This window comes from Lepidochelys olivacea, assembly GCF_965140295.1.
Source record: "Lepidochelys olivacea isolate rLepOli2 genome assembly, chromosome: 8".
In the NCBI taxonomy this organism is placed as follows: Eukaryota; Metazoa; Chordata; order Testudines; family Cheloniidae; genus Lepidochelys; species Lepidochelys olivacea.
In genome coordinates, this window is record NC_140418.1 from 103,064,860 (window position 1) to 103,092,667 (window position 27,808).

The 27,808-nt window shown below is 43.0% G+C and overlaps 1 protein-coding gene across 1 annotated transcript in view; it reads left to right on the plus strand.

Annotated features, from left to right (window-relative positions):
• Window positions 1-288: 288 nt before the first annotated feature.
• Window positions 289-27,808, plus strand: part of DMBX1 (diencephalon/mesencephalon homeobox 1) — a 34,407-nt gene continuing 6,887 nt past the window's right edge. The window contains exons 1-2 of the mRNA XM_084637853.1: window positions 289-493; window positions 22,968-23,133. Coding sequence (XP_084493979.1) covers window positions 22,980-23,133 — 154 coding nt within the window. The 5' untranslated portion in view covers window positions 289-493; window positions 22,968-22,979. The remainder of the gene's footprint in view (window positions 494-22,967; window positions 23,134-27,808) is intronic.

Below are 27,808 nucleotides of genomic sequence, written 5' to 3' on the forward strand. Positions count from 1 at the left end.
TCCCACGACTGGCTTCCCATTATCTCCCAGTCATTGAATTAGGCGTTTACACCTGACTAGACTTGGAGTAAATGACTGGTAAGAAGTCTTATTAAAAAAAGAAAAGAAAAGAAAACCGGGGGTGGAGGGGAGCAGAGAGAAATGTATCCTCAAGCCCTGGTTTGATTGACAGGGTGAAGGACCATTGAAAATCTTGCAGGGTAGCTGCTAGGTCTGTGTGGAGCTCCTTTAAAAAATCCTTCCTCAATCCTCTCCCCCGGTAGATGGCAGCTTCGCTGGACCCTGAGACAACTTGGGAACAAGGCAGGAGAACAGAGGAAAGGGGGAGGCAGGGACAGCAAAGTGCTCAGACTCTTGCTCTTAAGGCACTACTCCGCTCCGCTGTCCCAGCCCCTCCGCTCCGAATCCGGTGTCTGGCTACACTCCAGAGTGAGACTTTACACCCGCCGCTTGACCGGTTCCACAGAAGAGATCCTAGGACAACATTCAAAAGGTAAGACGCTTTCTGATCTCCTCCAAGAAAAACACCAGTCACCAGGCGCTTTAACTTAAGCAGTAGGCTTCTCCTTACCTAGCACGCATGGTTTGCCGCTATAGGCGATCCATAAGCGCGGAAAGTTTGGTTTGGGGTGAGGCATTTTGCAGAAGGCTTAAGGGGAGTTACAGAGCGGCTTCTTTCTATTCAAATAAAGTTTTAGGACACGTTTTAAGTGTAGAGTTGTTGTTTTTTTTCTCCTTGTAGACACTTCAAACCCCTCCGGGTGTATTTGATGCCCTAACGAATCCTTTGAAGGAAGCAAATCAAATGTAGATGTGTGATTGAGGAAACTGGGGGGGGGGAGGGACCACTCTCACAACTCGAGTGCCATCAAAATCCTGTGCCATATGCTTGCCGATTTTGTGGAGTCTCTTAACTCGCCCCTTTGAGAGAGAAAGCTTTTTATTTGTTCTAGTTTTGCTTCATTTGGAATATATTAGTTTACTCCTAAATAAGGTCGTGGGGTATTTTTTCTTTTTTTAAAAAAAAAGACAAATTTCTTGCAGGTTTTTAAATGTAACTTTCAGCAGATGGCTACGTGAATAAAATTCAGACTCACTGATTCGTTTAGCTAAAGGTTAGGTTACACCGCATGTAAGGAAGCAGGTCACATATATGGGTTTTAATGCTTCATTTCCAATCTCTGAATGTCTGTCAACCTTCCTAGTTTTGGCAGTTCCCTCTTGAGCGCTCTAGATACACAATTAGAAAAGTGAGAGAGGTTGGTTTAGGTTTGGGCTTGTCTGTAAACACACTTGGCTTTTACCGCTCGAGTCTCTCTCTTTCCTCTTTCTCTCTTGTCTTTTTTTCTTTTTTGCCAAAGGGCCTACATAGCTAACAACGCATCTCTTCATTTATAGGAATCAAAGTAGGAGACTGTAAAATTCACCCTATTTACATAATGATGTTTTAATAAGCCAAACAGCCTGGTGAGAGAGAGCCGGAGGCAAAAATCAGACAGATTCTGGGAAGAGACAAAAAGCCCTTTGCACAAGAAAAGGGGGTGACGGATCCCAGTGTCACTAAAGCTCAGCAGTGGTTGGGACAGGTCTCTTCTGCCAGGTGGGCATCCGAATGGGAGTGAACATTCGGATTGTGCGTCTGACAGAGTATAAACAAAAACGAAGCCCAAACTGATCTGAAGTTTAACACCGAATTTCCCTCCTCCCGTGCCTTTTAAATATAGGTCCGCACAAGTAATAGTGAGCCCTGCAGGGAAAGAACTGCTCTCTCGCCACGAGTTATCTAACGCAGAACTTGAGCTGGGAGGGTAGAGACAAGACTCCGAGAAGCGCTCACTTAGGATGTGTATAAACTCAGGATTTGCATTGTCAGGCGCAGTTGATAAATGAAGGGCTCTGCAGTCGAAACCTATTTGCACCTCCATTATCCGGCGAACCAAATGGGGATCCGCATGCATATTTTACCGCAAAAGATCTCATACATCTCAGCCAGAGTCTTCCCTCAGGCCATGGCATAACAGATAGAGCAGGGAAGGAGAAGGATGGGGGCAGAGGGACACGGCATCCATTCATCGCCACTGCTTAGGCAGGGAAGTAAATGTTTAGCCAAGTACCTTCTGTCTAGGCAATCGGCCATTTACACCCTCCCATTCATCAGCAGCACACATGTGCTGAATGCATATACAGGGTGGGGGGGTGTGATACACGTCTCTCCCCTTACACACAGCACCATCACACGCGTGTGATTACAAGACACGTTACAGAACCTGCAAACGTGAGCATCTAAGTAACAGTGTCAAGTTCTTAACCACCAAACTCGACCAGGCAGTGGGGTTCTCATGCTCTGGGGGGAAGGGGGGAGGAAGGATGGGGTACAGAAGGGACAATGTAGAACACACACGCCTTTCCTTTTTCTGAGGAGCTCTCCTGATACAAATCCTGAAAGGGGGGTGCTCTTATGGGAATCTTTTCTCTGTGCCCTTGTCCTGAACGGGAAGCTGCTTGTGGGGGCGAGCCGACTCTCGGAAACTTTTGCTAGCTTCAGAAACAGGGACAAGTTGGAATCAGTTGTGCCTCTGAAGGGCAGTCTGCAAGCAGGCCTGCAGCTAAGTGATAACAGTTGGAATCAAGGGCTTTCCCTCTTAAGTGATACAATTATTAATCGAAGGGCATGCTTAATCCTAAAACGATCGAGCCGCTCCGGCTGTCTACTGCCAGGAAACTTCGCGGCCCCCGCAGAAAAGGTCCCGAGTTCTGGTTTTCATTCGAAATGTGCACGACTTGAAAAAAAATTAGCTTAAAGCGAACAACTTGGCCGCCTCTCTCTGACGCACCCAGATCAGGTGGGGAAACAACATAAATCCTCCACGTAGGCGCAGAAACCTCTGCCAGATGTAACTCGTCAAAACGATGGGAAAGGACGAGGCAAAGACCAATGCGCTTGCTTTTCCTGTGTAAAACCTTTATATTGGTATTTCTGATGTAAAGGAATCCTCTTCCAATAGGAAAAGCCCCTCCTTAGCCACATATTCTTATCTTAGAGCGATGGTTCATTATTCCAGCTACAGATTTTGGGGCACTTTTTGTCTATTGGACATTTCAGCCGAAAATATCCCATCTGTGCTTCTACACAAACACACGGTAGCTTGAATGCACTTAAGCTTTCTCCAACTACCCCTCTTTTCATCTATCATTTTGTACATGTTTCTGTTGAGACCGATTTGGAAGTAAGACAAAATCTGCGTGTGTATACAATGATCGGAAGTGTGTGTGTGTGTGAAATACATCTACACACACTTATATGGAATATTATTTAAAAACGATTTCACTCAAGTCTCAGATTCACTTTTTTTCTAACATGAAACAGGAGACTTTATTTCTAGCCTTTTAAATTCTTCAGTCCTTCCAGGGTGTACTTAATATTCACATTTAATTCTCTGGAGTGATTATTTATATCTTCGATGAAGCAGTTTAGTTCAGTTAAGGCAGAATATATATATATATATATATAGAATTTAAAACAAAAGCCCCCAAAACAGTTCCCAGGCCATCACCCCAGATGAGGTGAACTTCTGACACTGTTGACAACTTAACAAAATAAAACCTTCGGAGAAGGAGAAAACCGAACTGCTAATGTTATAGTCATTTAAACTCAGCATACTGTTTGGGCTAAATGCATCCCCCAGCATCTTAATTTCATTTTAGGGAATGCAAATCTGGCAGAAAAACTTTTTCCATGTCTCCCTAAATTCAGGACGAAGTGTGTGGTGACTGGTGTGGGGGGGGGGGGGAAGGATAATTATGTGACAGTTTGAGGGTTAGTTCTCAAAATTTTACTCTAATCTGATTACACCTCTGAAGCGGAAACACCATTTTGTCCACCTCTTCAGAAAACACACACAACTGCTGTGATGCAGCATGAGGACACTTTCCCGATCTTTGAACTGCTTTCTACTGTTAAATAATAATAATAATGATTAATTAAATCCCCTTCTGTTCCACTTGGTTGGCTCCTCAAGTTTTCCATGTAAATGACAGTAATAAATATCTAATCATGCCCCCCAGCTGTAGTCCGTTCTCTGAGCAGCCCTCATTAATGAAACATCAAGTCACAGAAAAGTTTGTTGGTTCCTGTAAACGATTTTTGAAACGTTATGAAAACAGTATTTAGGAAGTCATAAGAGGACAACGAAAACTGCCCAGAATTACAGTGCTGCTAATTTATTTTAAAACCAGAAAATGTACATTTGGGACATTTGCCTCATGGCTAGTTTCGCCTTCTAAATTAGTGACAGTGTATGCATACGAATCATCTTCCTTTTGGCATAGACTGCAAACAGCCTTGAATCATTTAGGGATTTTTTTAAAAAAAAACACAACCCAGCCGCCCTCTTTTGCAGTTCATCATTACGAATCTTTTAGAAATACCTTCAGAGCAAGCACACTTGTAGCACGTACCGTCTCCCAAACTCTCTCTCTTTTTGGAAAAAGGTTTACAGATAATTGCTAAATATACTGCTGTCAACGCACTGTTTTAAATCTCGTTATTCTAACTAAAAAAAAGAGCATTCCCGGAATAAAACCCACAGAAATGAAAGGTAAGAAAGGGCTGCGATGTATTGCAAAGTCTATTTTCTTTTGCAAATGAGAAAAGCAAAGAATTAAACGGAGAGTAGACAAAATAAATGGAGACTAGACAAAACAGAGGACAAATACAGAAGAGACAGAAAGTATAACCCCCTTTGCTTAAAGAATAAACAAACCAGCTTAAATCTGCACACGATCAGAACTGCACTTTTTAAAAGCATTTGAAACGGATCTCTTAAAACGAGATTGTCTCCAAGGGGTTGCTCCACAGAGAAGTGGCATGTGCCCATCAAAAGAATGGTTCCCAAACAACTAATAGGGCCATAAAGAGCTTTTAATGCTGATGATGAGAAGGATAAGGCTAAAATTAAACCATGAGAGTTGGATTTGTTCTCCTCACGCTAAACAAATGGAGTGATTACATTTCTTTCCAAACGCATCAGTCACACTACATTAAGAAGCAGAGAGCTAATTATCCCAATTAGGAGGCTGATTTATAATTAATGGCTTGGACCAAGTGATAATTGGATGTTAATGGATAACAGTTTTGTCTAGAAGTAGCCTCTAGCTTCCCCTAAGGCAGGGGTTGAGGGTGGTTCCCCCCCTCTTCCCCCTCCCCCATTCTCTCTTTCCTCCTACTTCTGCTGGCAGCACAAAGCAAATGAGGAAATAAATCTGTTATTAGCTGATTCAGTGATATCAATCATAATGGAAAGGGCTTGGGGGAATTGCTTTCAAGGCGGTTTTGTGGTTTGAGGCCTGATGCAAACAGGGAGCCAGAAGAAGTAGAATAAATACCAAGCAAAACTGCAAGAACAAACCTTCCAAGTCACTTGCCTACTTGGGATCCTCCCTAGCTTTGGGTGAAGTTATTTCAGGCGGACAGCCCAAGTCAACAGCAAATTGCCCCAGATCCTGTACACAGAACAGATGGCTATTGGTACAATCACTTGTAGGTTAGCTGGCTGTAATCTGACTCCTTATAACTAGAAATACTGCAATGGATTGTCAAAGGTGTCAGTCTTAAACTCATTCTGTTTCCATTTCTGGATTTCACCTCCCCAATTTGCTCCTGAATTTTAAAAATTCCTTCCCTGAGTTTATTTTTAGTGTCACTTCCTCCGGGTTTTAAATTGTGTCACCATCACACTCCAAATCCTATGATTCCAGGTAAGGGAAGACATGGGCAGTTTAAATGCCCAGAGCCTGAGGCTGATCTTGCTTTCACTTTTTTTTAGCACTACATTGATTTTAGGGGAGATTTAACTGATTTTGAGTCCTTGTTTGGGACAGCATCTAAGCAGGCATACTTAAATCCTCTTGAAACCATTCCTCAGCCTGGAGTGTGCAGTCAGTGGGACAAAAGCACATGCTTAAGTGCTGACCATTTGCCTGCGTCAGCGCCTTTACTGGTCTGATACCAGAATCTGGTAGCAGCTTCCTAACTTGTAATGGCAACCAAGCTTTCAGGAGAACCATTTTTTTCATTTCCCCCGATCTATGCAGTTTTAGGGCCAGATTCTGCTTCCATTTATGCCAGTGCACCCAGTGGAGTCACTCTGAATTTACTCCAATGTAATGTGAACACAGAATCTGGCTTCATGCCTCCGCTGCAAGCAGAGTACAAACTAAAGGTGTCTTCTACCAACCCCAACTCAAGAATGATGCATTAGAACGGGGGAAAGGTGCAGAAAAGGGCAGCAAAAATGATTAGGGGGGACGGAACAACTTCCATCTGAGGCGAGATGAAAAAGACTAGTCGGCTTAGAAAAGAGAGGGACGGCTAAGGGGGGATAGGCCAGAGGTCTATAAAATCATGTCTGGTGTGGAGAAAGTGAACAGGGAAGTGTTATTTATGCCTTCACATGACATAAGAACTGGGGTCACCCAATGAAATTACCAGGCTGCAGGTTTAAAACTAACAAAGGAAGTACGTCTTCACACAACACACCATCAACCTGCAGAACTCATTGCCAGGGGATGTTGTGAAGGCTAAAAGTCTAATTGGGTTCCAAAAAAGAATTAGATAAGTTCATGGAGGAGAGGTCGATCAACGGCTGTTAGCCAAGATGGTCAGGGGCACAACCCCATGCTCTGGGTGTCCCTAAACCTCCAACAGCCGGAAGCTTGAACTGGACAGCCGGGGATCACTTGATAATTGCCTTGTTCTGTTCATTCCCTCTGAAGCATCTGCCACCAGCCATTGTGGGAAGACAAGATACTGGGCTAGATGGACCATTGATCCGATCCTATATGGCCATTCTTATGTTCTTATTTCCACTTAACTGCACTCACAGCCCTGATCTAAATCAAGGTTACTGTCATGAGAAAAGTACCTGGGGGGATCGGGGTGTGTGATTGTCCTTACATTAGCTTTCTAACATTGTAACTTGATAGATTTCAATGGAGTTACTCTTGATCCTTCCTTGTGTGAAAGAAGGATCAGGGCTCTGCATCTCTCTGACCTTCAGGACACATCTCAAAGCTCCTCTTCCCTCCCTGGCATTTAAATAACTGGAAAGGTAAGGGTGGAAAAAATGTGGGAGGGGGTGAATTTGAGTTTTAAGTCACCTTGCTGATTGTTGGGGGTTATATTAACTTGTACTGCTGCAGTTAGAGATTTTTGCTGGTCTTTTTACACAGTCACAGATGCCTGAAGTATATGCAGACTGACAGGTTTCAGAGTACTAGCCGTGTTAGTCTGTATCCACAAAAAGAACAGGAGTACTTGTGGCACCTTAGAGACTAACAAATTTATTTGAGCATAAGCTTTCTTGAGCTACAGCTCACTTCATCAGATGTAGCTCACAGAAGCTTATGCTCAAATAAATTTGTAAGACTCTAAGGTGCCACAAGTCCTCCTTTTCTATATGCAGAGTGGCTCTTTCCTAGCCGATCGAATGAATCTAAATAAATCTTCAAGTGTCCCAATGAGAAGCTCCCCTTACCATTCTGGAGAGTCAATTGGTACCTGCTATAGTGCGCCGACAAATCTTACCACAGTCAGCAGGCAGTATGCATCTCTCTTTCCTTGGCATCAGCCTCGTTATCGGTGTCATAAAGGAACAGAACCAAATGTTAGAAGAGGCTCCCCTTTGGGTCCAGAGAAAGGGACAGTGGCAGGGTGGGCCAGGCGAGTTTTGCACAGCATTTGGTTTTGTAGCCAGCGGATGATTGCAATGGATTTTGTTCCCCAAACCAGCAATCTCTCCTAAACACCAAAAGCACCAGAGGAAAGAGGGTGAACTAGCTCAAAAGACACCGGACCTGAATGGGGACCTCTCTCACCTTCAGCTTTATCTTTTGGGTCAAGTTCAGAGAGATCAAAGCTAAAAGAAGCTGCCAAAAAAAAAAAAAAAACGGTATCAGCATGAACAGTATTAGGCCAAACTTTTCAAATCTGGTTGCGTGAAATTAGACTCCTAAATCCATATTTAGGTCCCTAAATAAAAGTAGCTTAATTTTTCAAAGGTGGTAGGTGCCTGGAGCTTCCATGGATTTCAATAGGATTCTGAGGTAGTGGGGACTTCTTTGAAACAAAGACACTTTTATTTAGGTGCCTACTTAGGTGAATACTCACTGATCAGTTCAGGAGTCTATATTTTGGTGTGAATTGTTCATTTGATTTTAAATGAAGGACTTAGATGTAAAAAAAAAAAAAATCACGGTGAGTGAAACGGGAATAGTCCCAGCGACATCATTAACTACTTTAAAAACAAAATCATGGGAGATCTTGTTGTAGGGAAAATGCAGATGAAAATTAAGAGACTGAAATAAGCCAAAATATTTTCATTGTTATATAGCTGCTGCTAAGGCTGACCTACTTTTCTGAGGTGCCCACTAGATGCCGATTATTGTGAAGATACAGAGGAGAAAGCAACCATTCCTCTTTGTGAGTTTCTATAAAAAGAGAAAAATGGGGATCTAAAAAACTAATTCAAGAAGTGCAAAGCTGCAATTTTTTTTAAAGCAATTACCTATCTATTACACGAATTTAACTGGTTGGGTTTGTTTTGAGTTAATCCAAACTCTTATTTTTACTGAAATAAGTGTACTGAAATCCATGGTTTCAGAGTAGCCGCCATGTTAGTCTGTATCCGATGAAGTGAGCTGTAGCTCACGAAAGCTTATGCTCAGATAAATTTGTTAGTCTCTAAGGTGCCACAAGTCCTCCTTTTCTTTTTATGAAATCAATGGGAAGCTTTCCATTGACCTCAGTGTGTGTTGGATCTGGCTCTATAAAACCACTATCGCAGATTGTACAGCAATGCATCTTCCATAGGACTCGGTGTCATGAGTTACAGGTATGGAGAAAGAAAAGGAGTACTTGTGGCACCTTAGAGACTAACCAATTTATTTGAGCATAAGCTTTCGTGAGCTACAGCTCACTTCATCAGATGCATACTGTGGAAACTGCAGAAGACATTATATACACAGAGACCATGAAACAATACCTCCTCCCACCCCACTCTCCTGCTGGTAATAGCTTATCTAAAGTGATCACTCTCCTTACAATGTGTATGATAATCAAGTTGGGCCATTTCCAGCACAAATCCAGGTTTTCTCACCCCCCCCCCTTTTCAAAAAACCACACACACAAACTCACTCTCCTGCTGGTAATAGCTTATCCAAAGTGACCACTCTCCTTACAATGTGTATGAAAATCAAGGTGGGCCATTTCCAGCACAAATCCAGGTTTTCTCACCCGTCCCCCCCACACACACACACAAACTCACCACTCTCCTGCTAGCAATAGCTCATCCAAACTGACCACTCTCCTTACAATGTATATGATAATCAAGGTGGGCCATTTCCAGCATAAATCCAAGTTTAACCAGAACGTCTGGGGGGCGAGGGGGGGTAGGAAAAAACAAGGAAAAATAGGCTACCTTGCATAACGACTTAGCCACTCCCAGTCTCTATTTAAGCCTGAATTAATAGTATCCAATTTGCAAATGAATTCCAATTCAGCAGTTTCTCGCTGGAGTCTGGATTTGAAGTTTTTTTGTTGTAAGATAGCGACCTTCATGTCTGTAATTGCGTGACCAGAGAGATTGAAGTGTTCTCCGACTGGTTTATGAATGTTATAATTCTTGACATCTGATTTGTGTCCATTTATTCAAATCAGATGTCAAGAATTATAACATTCATAAACCAGTCGGAGAACACTTCAATCTCTCTGGTCACGCAATTACAGACATGAAGGTCGCTATCTTACAACAAAAAAACTTCAAATCCAGACTCCAGCGAGAAACTGCTGAATTGGAATTCATTTGCAAATTGGATACTATTAATTCAGGCTTAAATAGAGACTGGGAGTGGCTAAGTCGTTATGCAAGGTAGCCTATTTCCCCTTGTTTTTTCCTCCCCCCTCCCCCTTCAGAAGTTCTGGTTAAACTTGGATTTATGCTGGAAATGGCCCACCTTGATTATCATACACATTGTAAGGAGAGTGGTCAGTTTGGATGAGCTATTGCCAGCAGGAGAGTGAGTTTGGGGGCGGGGGGTGAGAAAACCTGGATTTGTGCTGGAAATGGCCCACCTTGATTATCATGCACATTGTAGGGAGAGTGGTCACTTTGGATGAGCTATTCAGCAGGAGAGTGAGTTTGTGTGTGTGGTTTTTTGAAAAGGGGGGGGGATGAGAGAACCTGGATTTGTGCTGGAAATGGCCCACCTTGATTATCATGCACATTGTAGGGAGAGTGGTCACTTTGGATGAGCTATTCAGCAGGAGAGTGAGTTTGTGTGTGTGGTTTTTTGAAAAGGGGAGGGGGGTGAGAGAACCTGGATTTGTGCTGGAAATGGCCCACCTTGATTATCATACACATTGTAAAGAGTGGTCACTTTGGATGGGCTATTACCAGCAGGAGAGTGAGTTTGTGTGCGGGGGGGCGGAGGGTGAGAAAACCTGGATTTGTGCTGGAAATGGCCCAACTTGATGATCATACACATTGTAAGGAGAGTGATCACTTTACATAAGCTATTACCAGCAGGAGAGTGGGGTGGGAGGAGGTATTGTTTCATGGTCTCTGTGTATATAATGTCTTCTGCAGTTTCCACAGTATGCATCCGATGAAGTGAGCTGTAGCTCACGGAAGCTTATGCTCAAATAAATTGGTTAGTCTCTAAGGTGCCACAAGTCCTCCTTTTCTTTTTGCGAATACAGACTAACACGGCTGTTACTCTGAAACCTGTCAGGTATGGAGAAGAATACGGCAGGTAACATCACTTTGTTTTTTTACTTAGTTTGTATTTGGAGGGTGCATGCAAGAATCCTTTAGGATATTCTAAAAGACACTGTGAAATACAAGGTAGAATAATGGGATGGGGTGAGGGTGGAGAGGGGAAAAAATCCTAACAGATTAGTTTATTAGACCCTGGAATAGTGTCCCAAAGAGAGTGATGTAAAAACCCCATTGTTTTAAGTCTTTTAAAATTAAATTGTACAAAGCTCTGTAAGCAACAAAGCTGCAGTGATAAGGATGGGTCTCATGCGTTTATTCTGTCTCCAATTTCGGTGGTGCTAAAATGAACAGAGTAAACATGTGTCTGTTAAGGAGAAAGCAGCACTGTGCATCTCCTTGTAAGACATGAATGACACAGGGCTGTCATGCCTGGTATACATTACTTCCTACATTTTAAATTGCCTGCTGATGGGTAGAATTTACCCACCTATGCTAGATTCTTATATTGCATTCATCACAGTATCTGAGTGCTTAGAGGAATGGGAAGCATTAGATGAAGTTACAGTTATCTCCATCTGCTTTATTTCCATGTTGCTATTATTTAAAGTATTGATCCCATAATTAAGGTCACACAAATAGCCACAATAATTTTTTCCCCCTCCTGAACTGGTCATTGAGTATTCACCACAGCAGAAATGGTTTAAAGATTATTCCATGGGCAAGAGGGAAACTAGCATTAATCCAATGCCAAAATTGTGAAATCAAGCACTGAAAGGTCAGGAAAGAAGTTATGTACAAAAGCTTCTTCTCCTGGGACATTAAAATGTCCTGGAGTTGTAAGCATTGTTGGACAGTCCTAGAAACGTAGGGCTGGAAGAAACCTCAAGAGGTATCTCGTCCATCTCTGCACTGAGGCAGGATTATACCTAGACCACCCCGACAGGTGTTTGTTTAATCTGCTCTTTAAAAGCCTTCAAAGAAGGGGATTCCACAACCTCCCTAAGTAACCTGGTATTTGGCACATCTTTGCAAGTTTAGAATAAGGTAAAACACTTAATGGCATCCCATTCATCCAAACCAGCTTTAGTATGAGCAGAAACACCTAACAGAAAAGTCCATTGTGCATCGCATCCTCATTATTAGCAGTAATAAACCAAATAAAGCCTTAAGCCTATTATTCTGCTGAACATCCATGGGGAAAAAAAAATCTTTCTATGCTCATTAAGTTCTCCGCTTCTGAACTAGATTTCTTCAAAACTGGCTTATTCCTTAGATCTCTCTGAAATCTAGAAAACAAGCAATTTTTAAATTTTAAATTGATTTAGCTATGGGTGAGTTGTTTGTGCAAAAGATTTCTGATCAGAATGTAAGGGGAAAGTGTACATTGGAAAGCTATACATTTAAAACATACATAGACTGAACTCCAATGTCCGGATGCTTTCCAAGAGTCATCATAAGGTCCAACTCAAAAATAATTTATTTGCCAACATTATGAACAAGTCCAAAGGTGCCGGAACAACTTGCACAGTGGGAGTGCCGAGAGCCATTGAACCAAACTGTAAACCCTGTAGCTAACAGAAACCGCTTCAACCCCTAGTTCCAGCATCTATGTGAACAACTGTAAAAAGAGTGGTATCACTTCCACTTTAACGTAACGAATCAACGAGGCTACATAGCTGATTGCAAGATCAGAGCCCCAAGTCTGGAGCATTGAGGGTTTTTTCTCCAAGGAGGCATCTTATTACAAATAGGGGCCGTAGGTTCAAGCAGGGTGCCTAATTCCATGCACCTAAAGCCACATTTTGGCACAGAAATAGACAAACATGGGCACCCAGGTTCTCTAGTGGCAAGTGTCCATGGGCCCAGTTCTGTATGGCGCTGATCATGGCAAGGTGTTCTCAACTCCCACAGAGATCAGGATGACATCTCAGAGGATCAAACCCTAAGCTAACACTGAGGCATGATCTTCCATTTAATAGGAGTCAAATACACTGCAGTCACAATTACTTTGCAGACAGAATTAGCCAGAACTTTTCTCATGCTGGATGCCAGCATCCATACAGAACCGTGGGCTTTGAAAAGGTCTAGACCTGCCTATTTATGCAGTTTTGAAAACCCTACCTGCCACTTTTCAGAAAAGTCATGTCATTTGCCTTTAAAATAAGCCCATTTTACAGAAACAAATGGAGTGGTAGGCATCAGCCAGACAAACCTGTGCAAACAAGACTTGTGAACTGCCAGCCAGAAACATGAGAGTGGATTCTTTGGTTTTTTGCATATAAACTGTCAGGTTACACATCTAAACTGCTTGTAAATTGACAGTCACTTGATTGCACGGTGCTTTAATGCTAATGAAAGCCACAGCTGTGAGCCAATGTCCTATTTCAAACCAAAAAGGTGCAACATGGCTTGAGTTTTATGGGCCTTCAGACCTACCGGTGACATAGATTTATAACCGACCAGGCTACTGGAGTATTTGCATTTGAGCTCCATTAAATCTGAGAATGCAACCCAAGCTCTCCTCATCAACAGTTCTGCTGCAAACACTATATTATAACCCAGTAGATCAAGCAGCGTTACAGATTTAACTTCCACGACGGCACATTTACCATTATCCTTATGAAAACTGTCTTCAAACATTTCAGTTTTGTCCTGATCCTTCATGGCTGAAACCAGTGGTAGTTCTATTGTTGACTTCAGTGGAAGCAGGATGGGACTCGAAGACTGTGTCTACACTACGGCGGTAAATCGACCTAAGTTACACAACTCCAGCTATGTGAATAACGTAGCTGGAATCAGCACGGCTTAGGTCGACTTACTGAGGTGTCCACATGGAACTGGGTCAACGGGAGACACTCTCCTGTCGACTTACCTTACTTCTCTCATTCCCAGTGGTGTTCCAGGGTCAACCGGAGAGCGCTCCGCCGTTGATTTAGCGGGTCTTCACTACACCCGCTAAATCGACCCCTGGTGCATCCATCGCCGCAGCGTCGATCCTGCAGCAGTGTAGACCTAGCCTCAGTTTGGATCCAGAGTAAAATTCCTAATGCTTTTAACTTCCTTTGGCAGATAAGGAACGCTTGTTACTTTGACTAAGAATGTAAGAGCTTTGAATAAGATTGCGACTATATGGACACATTTTCCCAATTATTTGGTTTCATTTTTAGGGTAAGAATAAGGGAAAAGAAAGGGAGGCATAAAATATATATTTACACAAACCTACTGTACCTGTAAACACACAATTGAAATATTCAGTTGACAACTAGTGTGGTCAAAATAAGAGACTAGGTGTCAAGACAACACTCGGGTTCTAGTCCCAAGTAACTTGCCATCTGGTATTGCCAAACTTAAGCATTTGAAAATCAGGACTTGAGCCCCCAGAATCAGACAATTGGCTCAAAAATCAAGATTTTTAAAAATCATATTTGCAGGTTCCTTTTATTTGCCTTGGGCCACACTTTCATGCTTCTCTTTCTCTGGGAACACGAGAAACTTGCTTCCTTAAATGGAAGCAGAGAGTCTCCCATAGTCACATGACTTCAGGAGCTGGGGCTTTGGGGGGAAAATGCCGAGTATCATAAGAGTCATGATAAAAGTGCACAGCCTGGCAAACGCTGGCGGGGTGACCTTGTGCAAGTTCTCTCATTCCTTTGCACCCCAGCATACAAACTTGTAAAATCAATATAATCAGAGCTCCCTACCGCATAAGGGTATTATGAGGTTTGTGGAACATTTATGATACCCCTAGAGATCCTGGTATGATACCTAGAGTGAAAACGATTAGCATTATAAATATACTTCATATGGGGACATCGTTGTAGGGCCTAATCACAGCAGCCACACCATCAGAGGCTCGTTCACCTGCACATCTACCAATGTGATCTATGCCATCGTGTGCCAGCAATGCCCCTCGGCCATGTACATTGGCCAAACTGGACAGTCTCTACGTAAAAGAATAAATGGACACAAATCAGATGTCAAGAATTATAACATTCAAAAACCAGTCAGAGAACACTTCAATCTCTCTGGTCACTCGATTACAGACCTAAAAGTGGCAATTCTTCAACAACAAAACCTCAGAAACAGACTCCAACGAGAGACTGCTGAAATTGGAATTAATTTGCAAACTGGATACAATTAATTTAGGCTTGAATAGAGACTGGGAGTGGATGTGTCATTACACAAAGTAAAACTATTTCACCATGTTTATTCCCCCCCACCCACTCACTGTTCCTCAGACGTTCTTGTCAACTGCTGGAAATGGCCCACCTTGATTTTCACTACAAAAGGTCCCCCCCTACTGGTAATAGCTCACCTGACCTGATCACTCTCGTTACAGTGAGTATGGTAACACCCATTGGTTCATGTTCTCTGTGTCTCTAAATCTCCCCACTGTATTTTCCACTGAATGCATCTGATGAAGTGGGCTGTAGCTCACGAAAGCTTATGCTCAAATAAATGTGTTAGTCTCTAAGGTGCCATAAGTCCTCCTGTTCTTTTTATAAATATACTTGTTATGATATTCCTTAATCATAGCTCTCAAAACTATTGGACAATATAATTAAGATGAAAATCTGCCTAATATCTTATTCTGCGTATTTATATACAAGAGACTAGTGTACTGGGCCTATATGCAAATAATTCAAAATTTCTCTCACTAAAATGCTTCAAGATCTCATTATTGTTTTCTTAAAATGAAAAATACTGTCATGGTTTTAAGAGACCTTGGAAATGAATGGGATGGGGGCAGAGATCAGATGGGGGTGGTTATATCTAAATCATCTGCAAGAAGTTTGGATAGAATTTACAAAAATCCATGTAGAAATCTGTTTTTATTTTCTGTGGGTTTACACTTAGCTGAACAGATGAAGCTTAATTCTGGGATCATTCACATCAGTGCAAACCGGGATGGTATCTCAGTTTAAGTCCCTGTAATTACACAGGTGTAAAAATATTGCAGGTAATTCAGAATGGAGTGCCTCACTTTCCAGAGCTGTCCTCAATAACACCTTTATTCCAGTATTTTAACAAAATCCTTTGAATTTCATTTTTATGATGCATAACCCTCACTCTCTCTGAAGGTTGAATGAGGAAAATGATGGTTTTGCCATATTTCAAATAGTTATTTATACTACATCCACTGCAAAAAAAAAAAAGTTTCCTTAGACATTCAGCACATTCTCACAAGAGCAACAAAACTGATTGAAGACTTACTATTTATTATATGATGTGAATTTTGAACCATCTGGATCTTAAAGATTTAAGAAATAAAAGAAGAAATTGCGGAACATGTCTTGCAAGAGTCATTTATTTAGAGCTCCCCAGACATGTAATGAATTCAGCACCAAAGACGTACAAAACGTCATATCTGGGGTTAGAATGTGCCTTTTTGCATATATTTTGTCAGATAAGCATAAGCAGAGCAAGTCGCTATTTGTCTCACTGACTTAAAGTGTGGCTGTACCCTAAAAAAGGGAATAAAAAAAAAGCTAATAAAAATGGGTGAATATTCCCATTTCTTGCCATAATTTTATTTTCAGTGCACCTTATTGACTGGCTGCGATTGTGACAAAAGTGTTATGAATATGGAGATACCATCTTTTATTTCGGTGGGCTTTGAATCAGGCCCAAACTGCTGACCCAAAATTTGAGTTGCATTGAGCACTATATTAACAAATGGATTTTTCTGTGCCCTTTTAGTGAGGGATCCTGCATGATTAAATGTGTTGTTAATATGGAGCTAAATTTGCTCCATTTACTGCTAACCCTGCAAACTCAACCTGGAAATCAAGCTGAGTTCTTTCGGGCTCATGAGTCATCCCTAGTAATAAAGATTCTGAAACTGGAACTCAGTTAAGAATTCTGTTTATGATGCACAAGCCAGGCTAGACTCCATCTCCGATGGCTGCTTTTATTCTGCAGAGGTAATGCTGCTAAAAAAAAAATAAAAATCCATCAATAGCTTATTTTTTGTCACTGCATTAAGCAAACATAGCTCTCCTAACACACCCGGAGCAGTTCTGTTGTGGAAGAAGGAGCACGTTTTTGACAGTCACTCACCTGATTGTAATTGCACTGTAAACCCTGCCATCATTCTGTGCCTGGATCTCACGTTGAAGTTGCTGGGCTTTTGCAAACTAATTAGTGGCAGGTGGCTAGGTTATCAGATACTGGAGTGAGGAGCATGGTATAAATACCCAGAAGATCTCATCCAATGGAATCTTTTCCCTGACTCCAGTGGGCTTTGGAACAGACAGAGATGACGGATCTAAGTTGACGCTCCACTGAGTTCCATATTAACATTCATTTACCTGTGCCTTTAGTGACGTCCCCAACCTGAGGGATTGTGCAGGCTGCTCCTGGATTCCCCCCATAGCAACAGGAGCCAAGAGTCCTTTGCTCTGCTGGGAGGTGGCTGGGTGTTTTTAATGATCATCCCCATCTGGCTAGGAGACTGCAGCCTTTTCTCCCAGGGGCCAAAGCTATCCCCGTTTGTCACCTACAGAATATTATACTTCAGTGCAATCTACACACAGGCTACCTTTGAAGAGTGCTGGAAAATCCAGCTGGCGTAGATTGTGCCCGATTGCTCCTTCCTGTGATCCACACAGCGCTTTCACAGTTCGCACTGGCTTTTACAATTCTGCAGACTGCACTTTGCTCGGAGGTGCAACCCAATCTGCTGATTTTGAGCCTAGAGAGACCTAAGTGTGTTTTGGTCCTGGTTAACCTCCTCTCCTTACATGCTTTCACCACTAAAGAAACACTAGTCCACCTATGGCTCTGGAATTATTTCTGCCATTGCTCTATTAGCATCAAAATGTAAACTTTCAGCGCTTATTAAATAGGCATTACCAATAGGCACACATCACTGTAGTATCTGAGCAGCTGGCAAATATCAATGGATTAAGCCCTGCACCACCACTGTGAGGTGGGGAAGTATCGATTATCCCCTGTCATAGAAGGGAAACTGAGGCATAGAAGTACAATGACTGCTCCAAGAACCCCACACAGCTCAGAGCACTGTGTCTCAACCACAAGACCATCTTTCCCATCTAATTTCAGGATGTGTGATAAGCCCTGCAGAAGGAGAAAGCTTATCTACATGAGGAAATGGACCAGAAAAGCTGTTGCAGAATAGCGCCGAATGGGGGTGTTCTATTCTGGAATAAAAATCACACTATTCTAGAATAATTAGTTGTTTCCAAAGTGGAGTAATTATTCCCGAACAAAGTGACTTTTATATCAAAATAGAGGGTCCACACAAGGAGCTTGTTCTGTAATAGCTCTTTTGGTCAATTTCCCTGTGTAGACAAGACCTCAGACTTCCTCTTGAGGTTCGAATGGGAAAATAAATTGGATTTGCAGGCTGGAAGGAGTATATTTTTTTTAATGGACTTTGCTTTGTCAGTTTCATGTAAATTATATTTAAATATGGATTGCTCACTTAGACTACAATGGAGGCATTTTAATCAAATGACAAATTAAAGCAAGCGTACAAAATATTTCTACACTCAGATTTTTCAGTGCTGTAATAAATCTTTAGTTCTAGCTTTTCTTCACGCTATCAGGAACATCTCAGTGAGAATGTGTGTGTTTACCAATATACAATATATTGACGAAGTGCATATTTACATTTTTAAATAGACATTTCATTTTTTATTAGAAAACCTCCAGGAAGTTACTTTAATAATTTAAAAAAAAACAAACCAACAACCCAGGACGAAACCCTTTAACGAGGACGCAAGACATTTGTGTGTTTACTTTGCACATTTTGTACTTAGGACAGAATTACACCCCTGGATACCTGCATCAAATGCCTATCCAGCATTGATTGGGAACTTTGGCCCTGGCTCATTGAACAAATATATAGGGCGACATTGTCAGGCTAGTGTAAATCAGTGTAGCTCTGCTTACATCCCCTGAGACTCTAGCCCGACCAAAGTTCCCCATTCACACAAGCATATGGGCTACATCCTCAATTGGTGTAAACAGAACCACAGTGATTTACACCTGCTCAGGATCTGGCTCTCCACATCCCAGGGAAGCTATGTTAAACTGTACCACTTACCGTAATAGTCGCTCACTATACATGGGACCTAAACCCACCATTCCCACTCACACCAGTAATTCCACTGACTTGAGAAGGGGTGATTTGCATGAGCGAGGGATACTTGGGTAAGTAAGGGTTGAAGGATCAGGCCAACAAAAAGCATACACGTAGGGCCCAATCCTGCAAAGTCATAAGCATCAACCCCAGCTGAAATCACTGAGCTGAGAGCAATGAGCACCTTGCAATCCTCAGTTAGCTAGAGAGTTGGACCAGGCCCGATGGAAGTAAATGGCAGCCTTTCCTTGAAAACATCTTTGTTTACTAATCCCTACTACTCTGCTCAGCTCCAGTAAAACCCACTGTTCCCTGCAGTGTGCGTTACATATAGCAGCAGGACACACTTTTAAGTCCCAACCCCAAAATCCAATGGAAGTTCTGGATGCACAAGGAATGCATGGCTGGACCCTATAATGTTTACACTCATTGCAGACAACTAATTTATAAGAACCCCCGCAGTCCCCATTTCCTTTCTCCATGACTCAGACCCCTCTTGGCAGCTGTGGCATGCACACGCAGGAGTTGCATAGGAAAGGAAAGCTACACCCTATTATTTAGAAGATGAAGGTCCAAGCCCCATTTAATCAATGACAGCTTAGGATCTGCTCCTTTGCTGGCCGGCGTTAATTTACACAAAGTAACACCTAATCAAACTCTGCTTTTATTCTCCAATTGGCTGTGGTTATTACCCAGACCCTCCAGCCAGAGAGAGACATAAAAGATGCATTTGCAGATTTTGAAAATTAAAGCCATCTATACAGCCGATGGGGAGGATCAGCTTATTTGGTTGCTTAATGAAATATAAAGATTATTTTAACCAATGTAAGCACAATTCGACAGCTTGTGAAACCCAGCGGTGGCTTGATGAATGGCCTTCTCAATTTAAAAAAAAATCGCTGCATTGTGTCTTTTAAATATTTAATTTATTCCGTTTTGGAATGTGCATAGAGGTAAATGACAACGAAAGCGGGCCTACGTGCGATCTCGGTTAACTCACATCCGCTAGATTAAATAGCCTATGAACACAGAATGCCGATATCCCAGCCGGCTCTTTCATATTACTCTATCTGCCACTCTGTATTTACTAAAAAAAGAAAAGGAGGACTTGTGGCACCTTACAGACTAAAATTTATTTGAGCATAAGCTTTCGTGAGCTAAAGCTCACTTCATCAGATGCATGTAGCTCACGAAAGCTTATGCTCAAATAAATGTGTTAATCTCTAAGGTGCCACAAGTACTTCTTTTCTTTTTGCAGATACAGACTAACAAGGCTGCTACTCTGAAATCTGTATTTACTGTGCACGGTTACAAAGAAGTTACATCTGTCATCTGCCAATGCAGCATTCCAGACAGTTATTGAGAAAACTGGAACATCTATTGACTGGTTTCATGTTACTTTAACTATTTGTAAATCTCCTTTTTCAAATGTATGCCTTTTCTTCCAGGCCAGCAAGAAGAGTTTAACACAGAGAAAAGCCTTTTAACAACCAAATAAATAGAAATCTTACCAAAGAAAATGCTTTCCCATTGGAAAAAGTGGGCCTTTATGGAGCCTCACATCAGAACGGCCACATTGGGTCAGACCAAAGGCCCATCTAGCCCAGGATCCTGGCTTCTGACAGTGGCCAATGCCAGGTGCCCCAGAGGGAATGAACAGAACAGGCAGTCATCAAGTGATCTGTCCCCTGTCACCCACTCCCAGCTTCTGGCAAACAGAGGCTAGGGACAGCCAAAGCATGGGGTTGCATCCCTGCCCACCTTGGCTAATTGCCATTGATGAACCTATCCTCCATGAATAATCCTCTCCAATAATTCTGTCTTGCAAGGGGAATTTCCATTTCAGTGATGGTTTCCAAACACACCAGTTTATTTGGGATTCTAAGTTACAGCCAAAGGTGTACAAACTGCATTAGAAAATAAACTGATCCAAGCTCTGGTTCTGAAAACCTCCTATGCAGATCATGAACCTGGCTTACAGTTGTTTGTAAATACACTAGCTTTTAAGTTGGATGAGCAAATGCAGAAGCTGCCCAAGGTCAGATCCCTCAGCTGGTTCAAATTGTCTTGGTTCCACAGACTTCCGTGGAGCTACCCGGCTTATTATTTATTTTTACTCTAACTAAGAATCTGGCCCAAATACTCACTGATGCTGCTACCTATACCAGACTCGGGTTCTGAGTTCTCTGGCCCTGTTCACTAGTGTACGCTACTAGAAAATGTCCCCATATACGGAAGACTAGCAGAAGGCTTCTGCACTGCTTAAATCCCACTTAAGCTCCATTTTGAAGGCTTAAATTAGCACATAGGTTCTGTGTGCACTGTCTGTGCAAGAGAGAAATTTACCCTATAGCATGAGTGATGTGGGCGATATGTTGAGCTGCCAGCTAGTTTTCTTCAAATATAAGACTGAAGAACAGCCTTGAAGTGAATTTAGAACTGTTCAGTATGAAGGTTCTAACACCACAAACTGAATCTAGGTCCAGGATATGGCTGGTCTTGGATCAGGTTTCCATGGAGTAACTCGTCTAGAGTATTAGAAAGGCCTTTCCTTCAATGGTGACAATATGGATGGAGCTTTGTGGAAAACAGGCATATTTCCAGTCTGCCTATTGTTAATCCTGTCTGTCCTGATTTCAGTTTGTCTCATGATTGCACAAAATTACTCCAGCACTGTATAAAGCCTCAAGAATGTTTCGGACCTATGGAAATATCTCTGTGGTAAGGAACATTCCCTGCATCGATGCAGCAAAAGAACAAGATAGCTGAATAGGTCTTTTGATTCTAGTCACGAGTGAAAGACACCTAGTTTGCTCAGTAAGTGGGATCCCATAAACATCCTACTCTGTTGCAAACTCCCATAGAAAGCAATACAGCTTCTGATTCCAGATGCACAAAAGTTCTATGGATGCCTTATGAAGTCCTTGTAAGTTTAGGTTTAGATTTGCATTCCAGAAGTCCTCAGGCAATGAGACCTTTGACTGAGGATTCGCTCCCTCCTGTGTATTGAGATTCCTTTCCTTGGTGGTATAAATCTTTTACATAGAAAAATGAAAACTTGTTGGGGATAAAGGTGAAATTTAGAGAAAGAAGTTGTTGTTCTTTGAGTAATGATGGTTAATTTATTTGACACAATAGATGTATGCAAAGATAAGATTTAGGCTAAACTTTTGCCTTCAGATTCAGACCTCAAATTGAGGTCAATGAGACTTGGGCATGACCTCCAGCACCTGATGGTAGCTCAATGGTTTTCTTTCTCAGGCAGCCACTATCTTAAGCTGGTAAATAACCTAAAGAGAACTGTCCCAGCCACTTTCTCTTATTGTAGTTTCTCCATCCTCACTTGGTGACTGCTATTTCATCTCTATTTAACACCTTTTATTAGAGGATCTCAAATTCCTTTACAGACATGAGTTAATTCAACCTCCCAACACCGCCATGAGATTGGTATTAGCCCTATTTTACAGATGGAGAAACTAAGGCACAGCAAGGTAAAGTGACTTGTTTTGAGGTTGCCCAGTGAGTAAATAGCAGAAAAAAACAGGGGAGGGGGGGTTGGATAGTCTACAAAGCATGTCCTTGATATTGGGGAAACTGAGTCTCTCCAAATGCCAGATACACTCAATTATCAGCAATTTCACCACAAGTTTCTCACACACACACACAATTTTTTTGCCTTTCATTTAAATGTCACTTGGAAAAATTCTTTTTATTTCCTAATACTATTTTGGAGGATACATTCACATGCTGTTTCCTACGGTGGCAGGTAGGCCTCAGGGCAGATATTGTGCTGTTTTCATTGCTGACTTTAACCTCAGCATCGCTGTCTCAGGTCCCGAAGCTCACCGCAGTTCGAGGACCTTGCCATTCATTCAGTGGGCTTTGGGTCAAGACCCATGAGCCTTATTTGTATTTCACGTCAAAGCTTCCAAGGATCTAACTAATCAGACTGTTCAGAGAGGCCGGCAGCGATCGTCTAGTCTGACCACCCGTGTAAGCAGGCCACAGAACTTCCCTCTAAATAACTCCTTTGTATTGGAATGAATGAGTTTCTAACCAGGCCTTTTCTGCTTGGGTTGTTTTAGGGGTAGGCCACCATGCAGCACTATGGAGTGAACGGTTACTCTCTTCACGCCATGAATTCTCTGAGTGCCATGTACAACCTTCACCAGCAGGCAGCACAACAAGCCCAGCACGCCCCTGACTACAGACCCTCGGTGCATGCCCTCACGCTGGCGGAGAGACTGGCTGGTAAGAACAATTTATGGATTTTTGCATTGAGCCGGGCTCACGCTGAGCGAGACTCTTCCACTGTGCGGAATCTTACAGAGGCCTGGGTGTTCTATAGCAAACTATATAGATCCCCATGGACAAATATGGCTGGATCAGAGATACCTGGGTAGTCAACTCACCCCTGAGCACAGATACAAACTACGAGGCCCCCGCTAAAGACCCACTAGGTCCTTAGTGTGAAATTCACCCTGGGCAGAGGCCCAGTGCCCCATCTATGTCCTATTTCAGAGCGGAAGTGGGTTTGGAGTGGTGCATTGACCTTGTGCCAGCCATCGGCCCTGGGGTGAATTTCACCCGACGGGCTTAGATACTTGCTTATTCTCTACGTGGTACCATGTTGCCTCGTACACTTGAAGCCCTTGTCCCACCGAGGGCTTGCTCTCCTGCAAACCCTCTTCTCCCATCAGCACTTCTGATGTTGGATCCCTCCAGAGCATCCCTTGCCCGATCTGTCGCTCTGGGGTTTGGTACATCTATATCAGAGTGTAAGAGCTTCAGAAGAGGGACCATGTCACCATGTAGCCTTTGTAAAGCACTGTATCAATGTACAGCACTGTAGAAATACTGAAAGGAGAACTAAGCAGTGCAAGACACCCCACTTATTGGCTTGACAGGACGACGGTCGGGAGGCATAGGACAAAGTTAGCAGGGGCAGCAGACAAGAAAATGTCCCCTGTGGGACAGGGACTGTGTAGTGTGTGCCCAATGCAGGCTCTGACTCGTTGGAGGTCACTTCCTTGCGACTGCAGTACAAATCATGGACAGTAATAATAATGCCCTGATGTGGCAGTTGCTAGGGGGGCCTGCCCTGAAGAGCTCACAATCTAACGGGTTTGGCATGGAAAGGCAGATCTTGCTGAGCGGCAGCTGGAGGGCAATTGCATCCCGACCTGTGTTGCAAGAATGTATGAAAAACTAGTTGCTAAGTTGTAAGTAAAACTAGGCAATCTCCAGCTGACTGCCAGAACTCACTGATAAACTAGGGTTAGATGAAGATGAATCTCAAGAACTGTGGATAAGCATCTGGGTGTTTCCCTGGTCCTTGAGCGTATAAATGAGGGATAGACATCTCATGGAGGTGATGTGGTCTAGTGAATAGGGCAGGGGTTCTCAAACTGTGGGTCGGGACCCCATTTTAATGGGGTCGCCAGGGCTGGTGTTAGACTTCCTGGGGTCCGGGACCAAACTCCAATGGCTTCAGCTCTGGGCGACAGGGCTCAAGTTTCAGGCCCCCCTCCTGGGGCTGAAGCCCTTGGGCTTGGGCTTTGGCCCCGCCCATCCGGAGCAATGGTGCTCAGGCTTTGGCTCTCCCAGCCAGGGTAGCGGGGCTCGGATTTTGGCCCCCTTGCCCAGGGCATTGGGGTCAGGTGGGCTCAGGCTTTGGTCACCCTGGGGTCATGTAGCAATTGTGGTTCTCGAAAGGGGGTCGTGGTGCAAGGAAGTTTGAGTACCCCTGGAATAGGGCCAGGGTGAAAGTAATATTAAATTCTTACCAGTACAGGGGCCTGGCTCCAGGCCCCTGGAAGGGGCGGGGTCTTGAGAGGAAGAAGCGGGGCTGGGGGGGGGTCAGCCTCCTCCAGCCAGCCCATCCGCGCTGCCTGGCCCGTGCTGCCTGGGGTTCTGGCCACTGCCATGATGGTGGCGGCTGGGAGCCCTGGGCTATTTTAAATCACCAGCCCTGGGGCAGCTGCCCCTTTTGCCCCCCATCCATGAGCAGCCCGGGAGGGGGTGGGGGGGCAAAAGGAGTAGCGACGTTAACGTCGGCTGGGTACGGGTCGGTATCGGCTTCTTACTGGCACACTATACCGGCCCACTTTCGCCCCTAAAGAGGGCAAAGGATTGGGAGTCAGGAGGGCCTGATTCCGTGACCTTGGGCAAGTCACCTTCCCTTCCGTGGGCCTGTTTCACCTCTTACCCTTTGTCTATTTAGTTTGTAAGCTGTTGGAGGCAGGGACTGTTTCACTAGGTGTTTATATAGCAGATAGTAAACTTGGGGGCCTCAAGGTGCTACTGTAATACACAGAATAAGGATCTCTTGGAAGGCTTCTGACCAGGAAATCCCAAGAAAACAGCTTAGCTCATACACTGTGGTTTTACATTTCTGGCCCTAGCTATAAACAAACAGGCAAACACAGGGGTGGCTGAAATCAGCGGGGGGAAGCTATTCAGACTCCTTTCACTGATATTCAGAGCAAAGATTCAAGTTGGTTTCTGGCTACTTATTTTATCTCAACCTTTTGTTAACAAAGAGAACTAATCTGGATAATTTCAGTAAATTAGTCAAACTGTCCTCTTCGGATTCAAATATACCTTCCACCAATCTGGTGAGCGGCAGAGGGGACCTGGCTTCAGTTTACACCGAAGCAAGCAGGCTCCAAACGTGATTACTTAGTTCACATTTTGTTACCACTGAATATCTTTTAGCGCAGGGTTATAGATCACACTTGCCTTCCGGGGACAGTAGGAATAAGCCAGCACAAAAGCAAACAACCTTAAATTGGAAAACAGAGGTTTCAGATTGTAACTGCAAAGCCTCACCTGCAATTCATAATCTCCTCCTTGCACTGAACCTGAAAACATAGTTAAAGCATTGAAATAATTGTTGTCTAGATCCTTGTTAGTAGCCAAATTAAATATTTGAGCCACCACCTCTGAGAAACTGGCAGGTTTAACCTCCACTGTGGAATGTTGGGAATATTCCAGCCAGTAGATGTTAAACCATGGTCTCTCCTCCTTGGTTTTGATACCCGATGTATTAAAGTTAGATGCCATGGGACTTAACAAAAATATTGTAGGGATCTCTTGTCCTGAAAGAATATTCCTTTCCTCAGAAAAGCAGCCAGGCAGCATTGTGAGGTATTTCTGAATGCATAAAGGATACTTGCTGCCTTCTCCTACAAAAGTGGCTGTATTACTGGCATCTAATAACTCATTGCTTCCTTGAATGCAGAGGTCTCTTTGTTTTGTATTCTTCTGGAAACTTTTAGCCTGATTGAGCCTTCCCTGGGTCACCAAAACCACTCTTACTTTGGCAATAGTCTGGGGAAGCATCATAGAATCTGGCCTAGAATGAAACAGCTGGAAGTTTGGAACTGGAATATTCAAATAACGCAAAGCTCATTTGCTACGCTCGTTAACTAACATATTTGGAACCAAACTGTGTGGTTCTGGGGTTGGCCTGACAGCCGGCTTTGTTTTATTGTTTACATTCATGCCATGGGACTTACGACAAAAGCTCACATAAATAGCAACGCCCGCAAAACAAGAGTCTTACTCTGCCTGTGTAAAATTAGGTTTGCTTTCTAGTGTGTCCATTCCCTCTGTCTGAACGATCACATTCTTAGCTGTATTAAAAATGATGCCATAGACTATTAAAGCTGGAATTTAAACAGGAAAAAAAATCAAATGTATTTCTCATTCAGGCTCTTTGTTTACTTCTTTTGCACTTCATCTTAGACCGGGAATCACTACTGCTCCATTTAGCTCTGATTCCCATGCGCGACCACAGTGTTGCGTTTGGGTTGCAGAATTTAAAATAAAACCAGCCTATTTTCATTTTCATTGACTTTTCAAAAACCAACCCTAAACACATGTCTACTCCTGGTAGCTTTCATAAACCCCTCTTATTTATTGAGCTTTTAGTGGCAGAATCGAGAGGCCTGATTTTTTCCAGCCCATACCTAATTTTTTGCATCCCCAGTTTAGTGGGCACAAACAAACTGAAGGCATAATCTGTATCCTTGAGACACCTAACGAGCTCATCTGCTTGGAAAGGACGGGTGAGTCAGTGACTAGGACTCCGGACTGGTACTCAGGAGAGCTGGTTCTGTCACGGAACGTCGGCAAGTCACTTCAGTTTCCCCTCCCATTCTTTGTGTGTCTTGCCTATTTTAAAAGTAAGCTCTTCGGGACCAGGTCTGTCTCTCTCTATCTCTCTATACAGTTATTTTAAAGAGTCCTCTAAAACATGGAGGCTAAAAAGAAGACAAGGTTATAAAAGTTAAGCCCCTTTTGTCCTTGAAATTGTCTAGCAAACTTTAGCCTTCTATAAACAACCATTAAAATCTCAAATTTGGGTCACACCTAAGTTGGCATGGGGTCCCTTTAAAATCCATCTTTTGCATCAAGTCCAATTAGCTGGGTTAACTCCTCCCCATCAGCACCCTGTTGGTCTTGTATGTCCTCTGAGACACAGAATCAGAGGACTAGAAGGGACCTCATGAGGTCATCTAGTCCAGTCCCCTACAGTCATGGCAGGACTAAGTAATTATCTAGACCATCTAAACCATCCCTGAAAGGTGTCTGTCTAACCTGCTCTTAAAAATCTCCAATGATGGAGATTCCACAACCTCCCTAGGCAATTTATTCCAGTGCTTAAACACCCTGACAGCTAGGAAGTTTTTCCTAATGTCCAACCTAAACCGCCCTCGCTGCAATTTAAGCCCATTGCTTCTTGTCTATCCTCAGAGGTTAAGGTTTTCTCCCTCTTCCTCATAAAAACCTTTTATGTACTTAAAAACTGTTATCATGTCCCCTCTCTGTCTTCTCTTCTCCAAACTAAACAAACCCAATTTTTTCAATCTTCCCTCATAGGTCATGTTTTCTAGACCTTTAATTATTTTTGTTGCTCTGC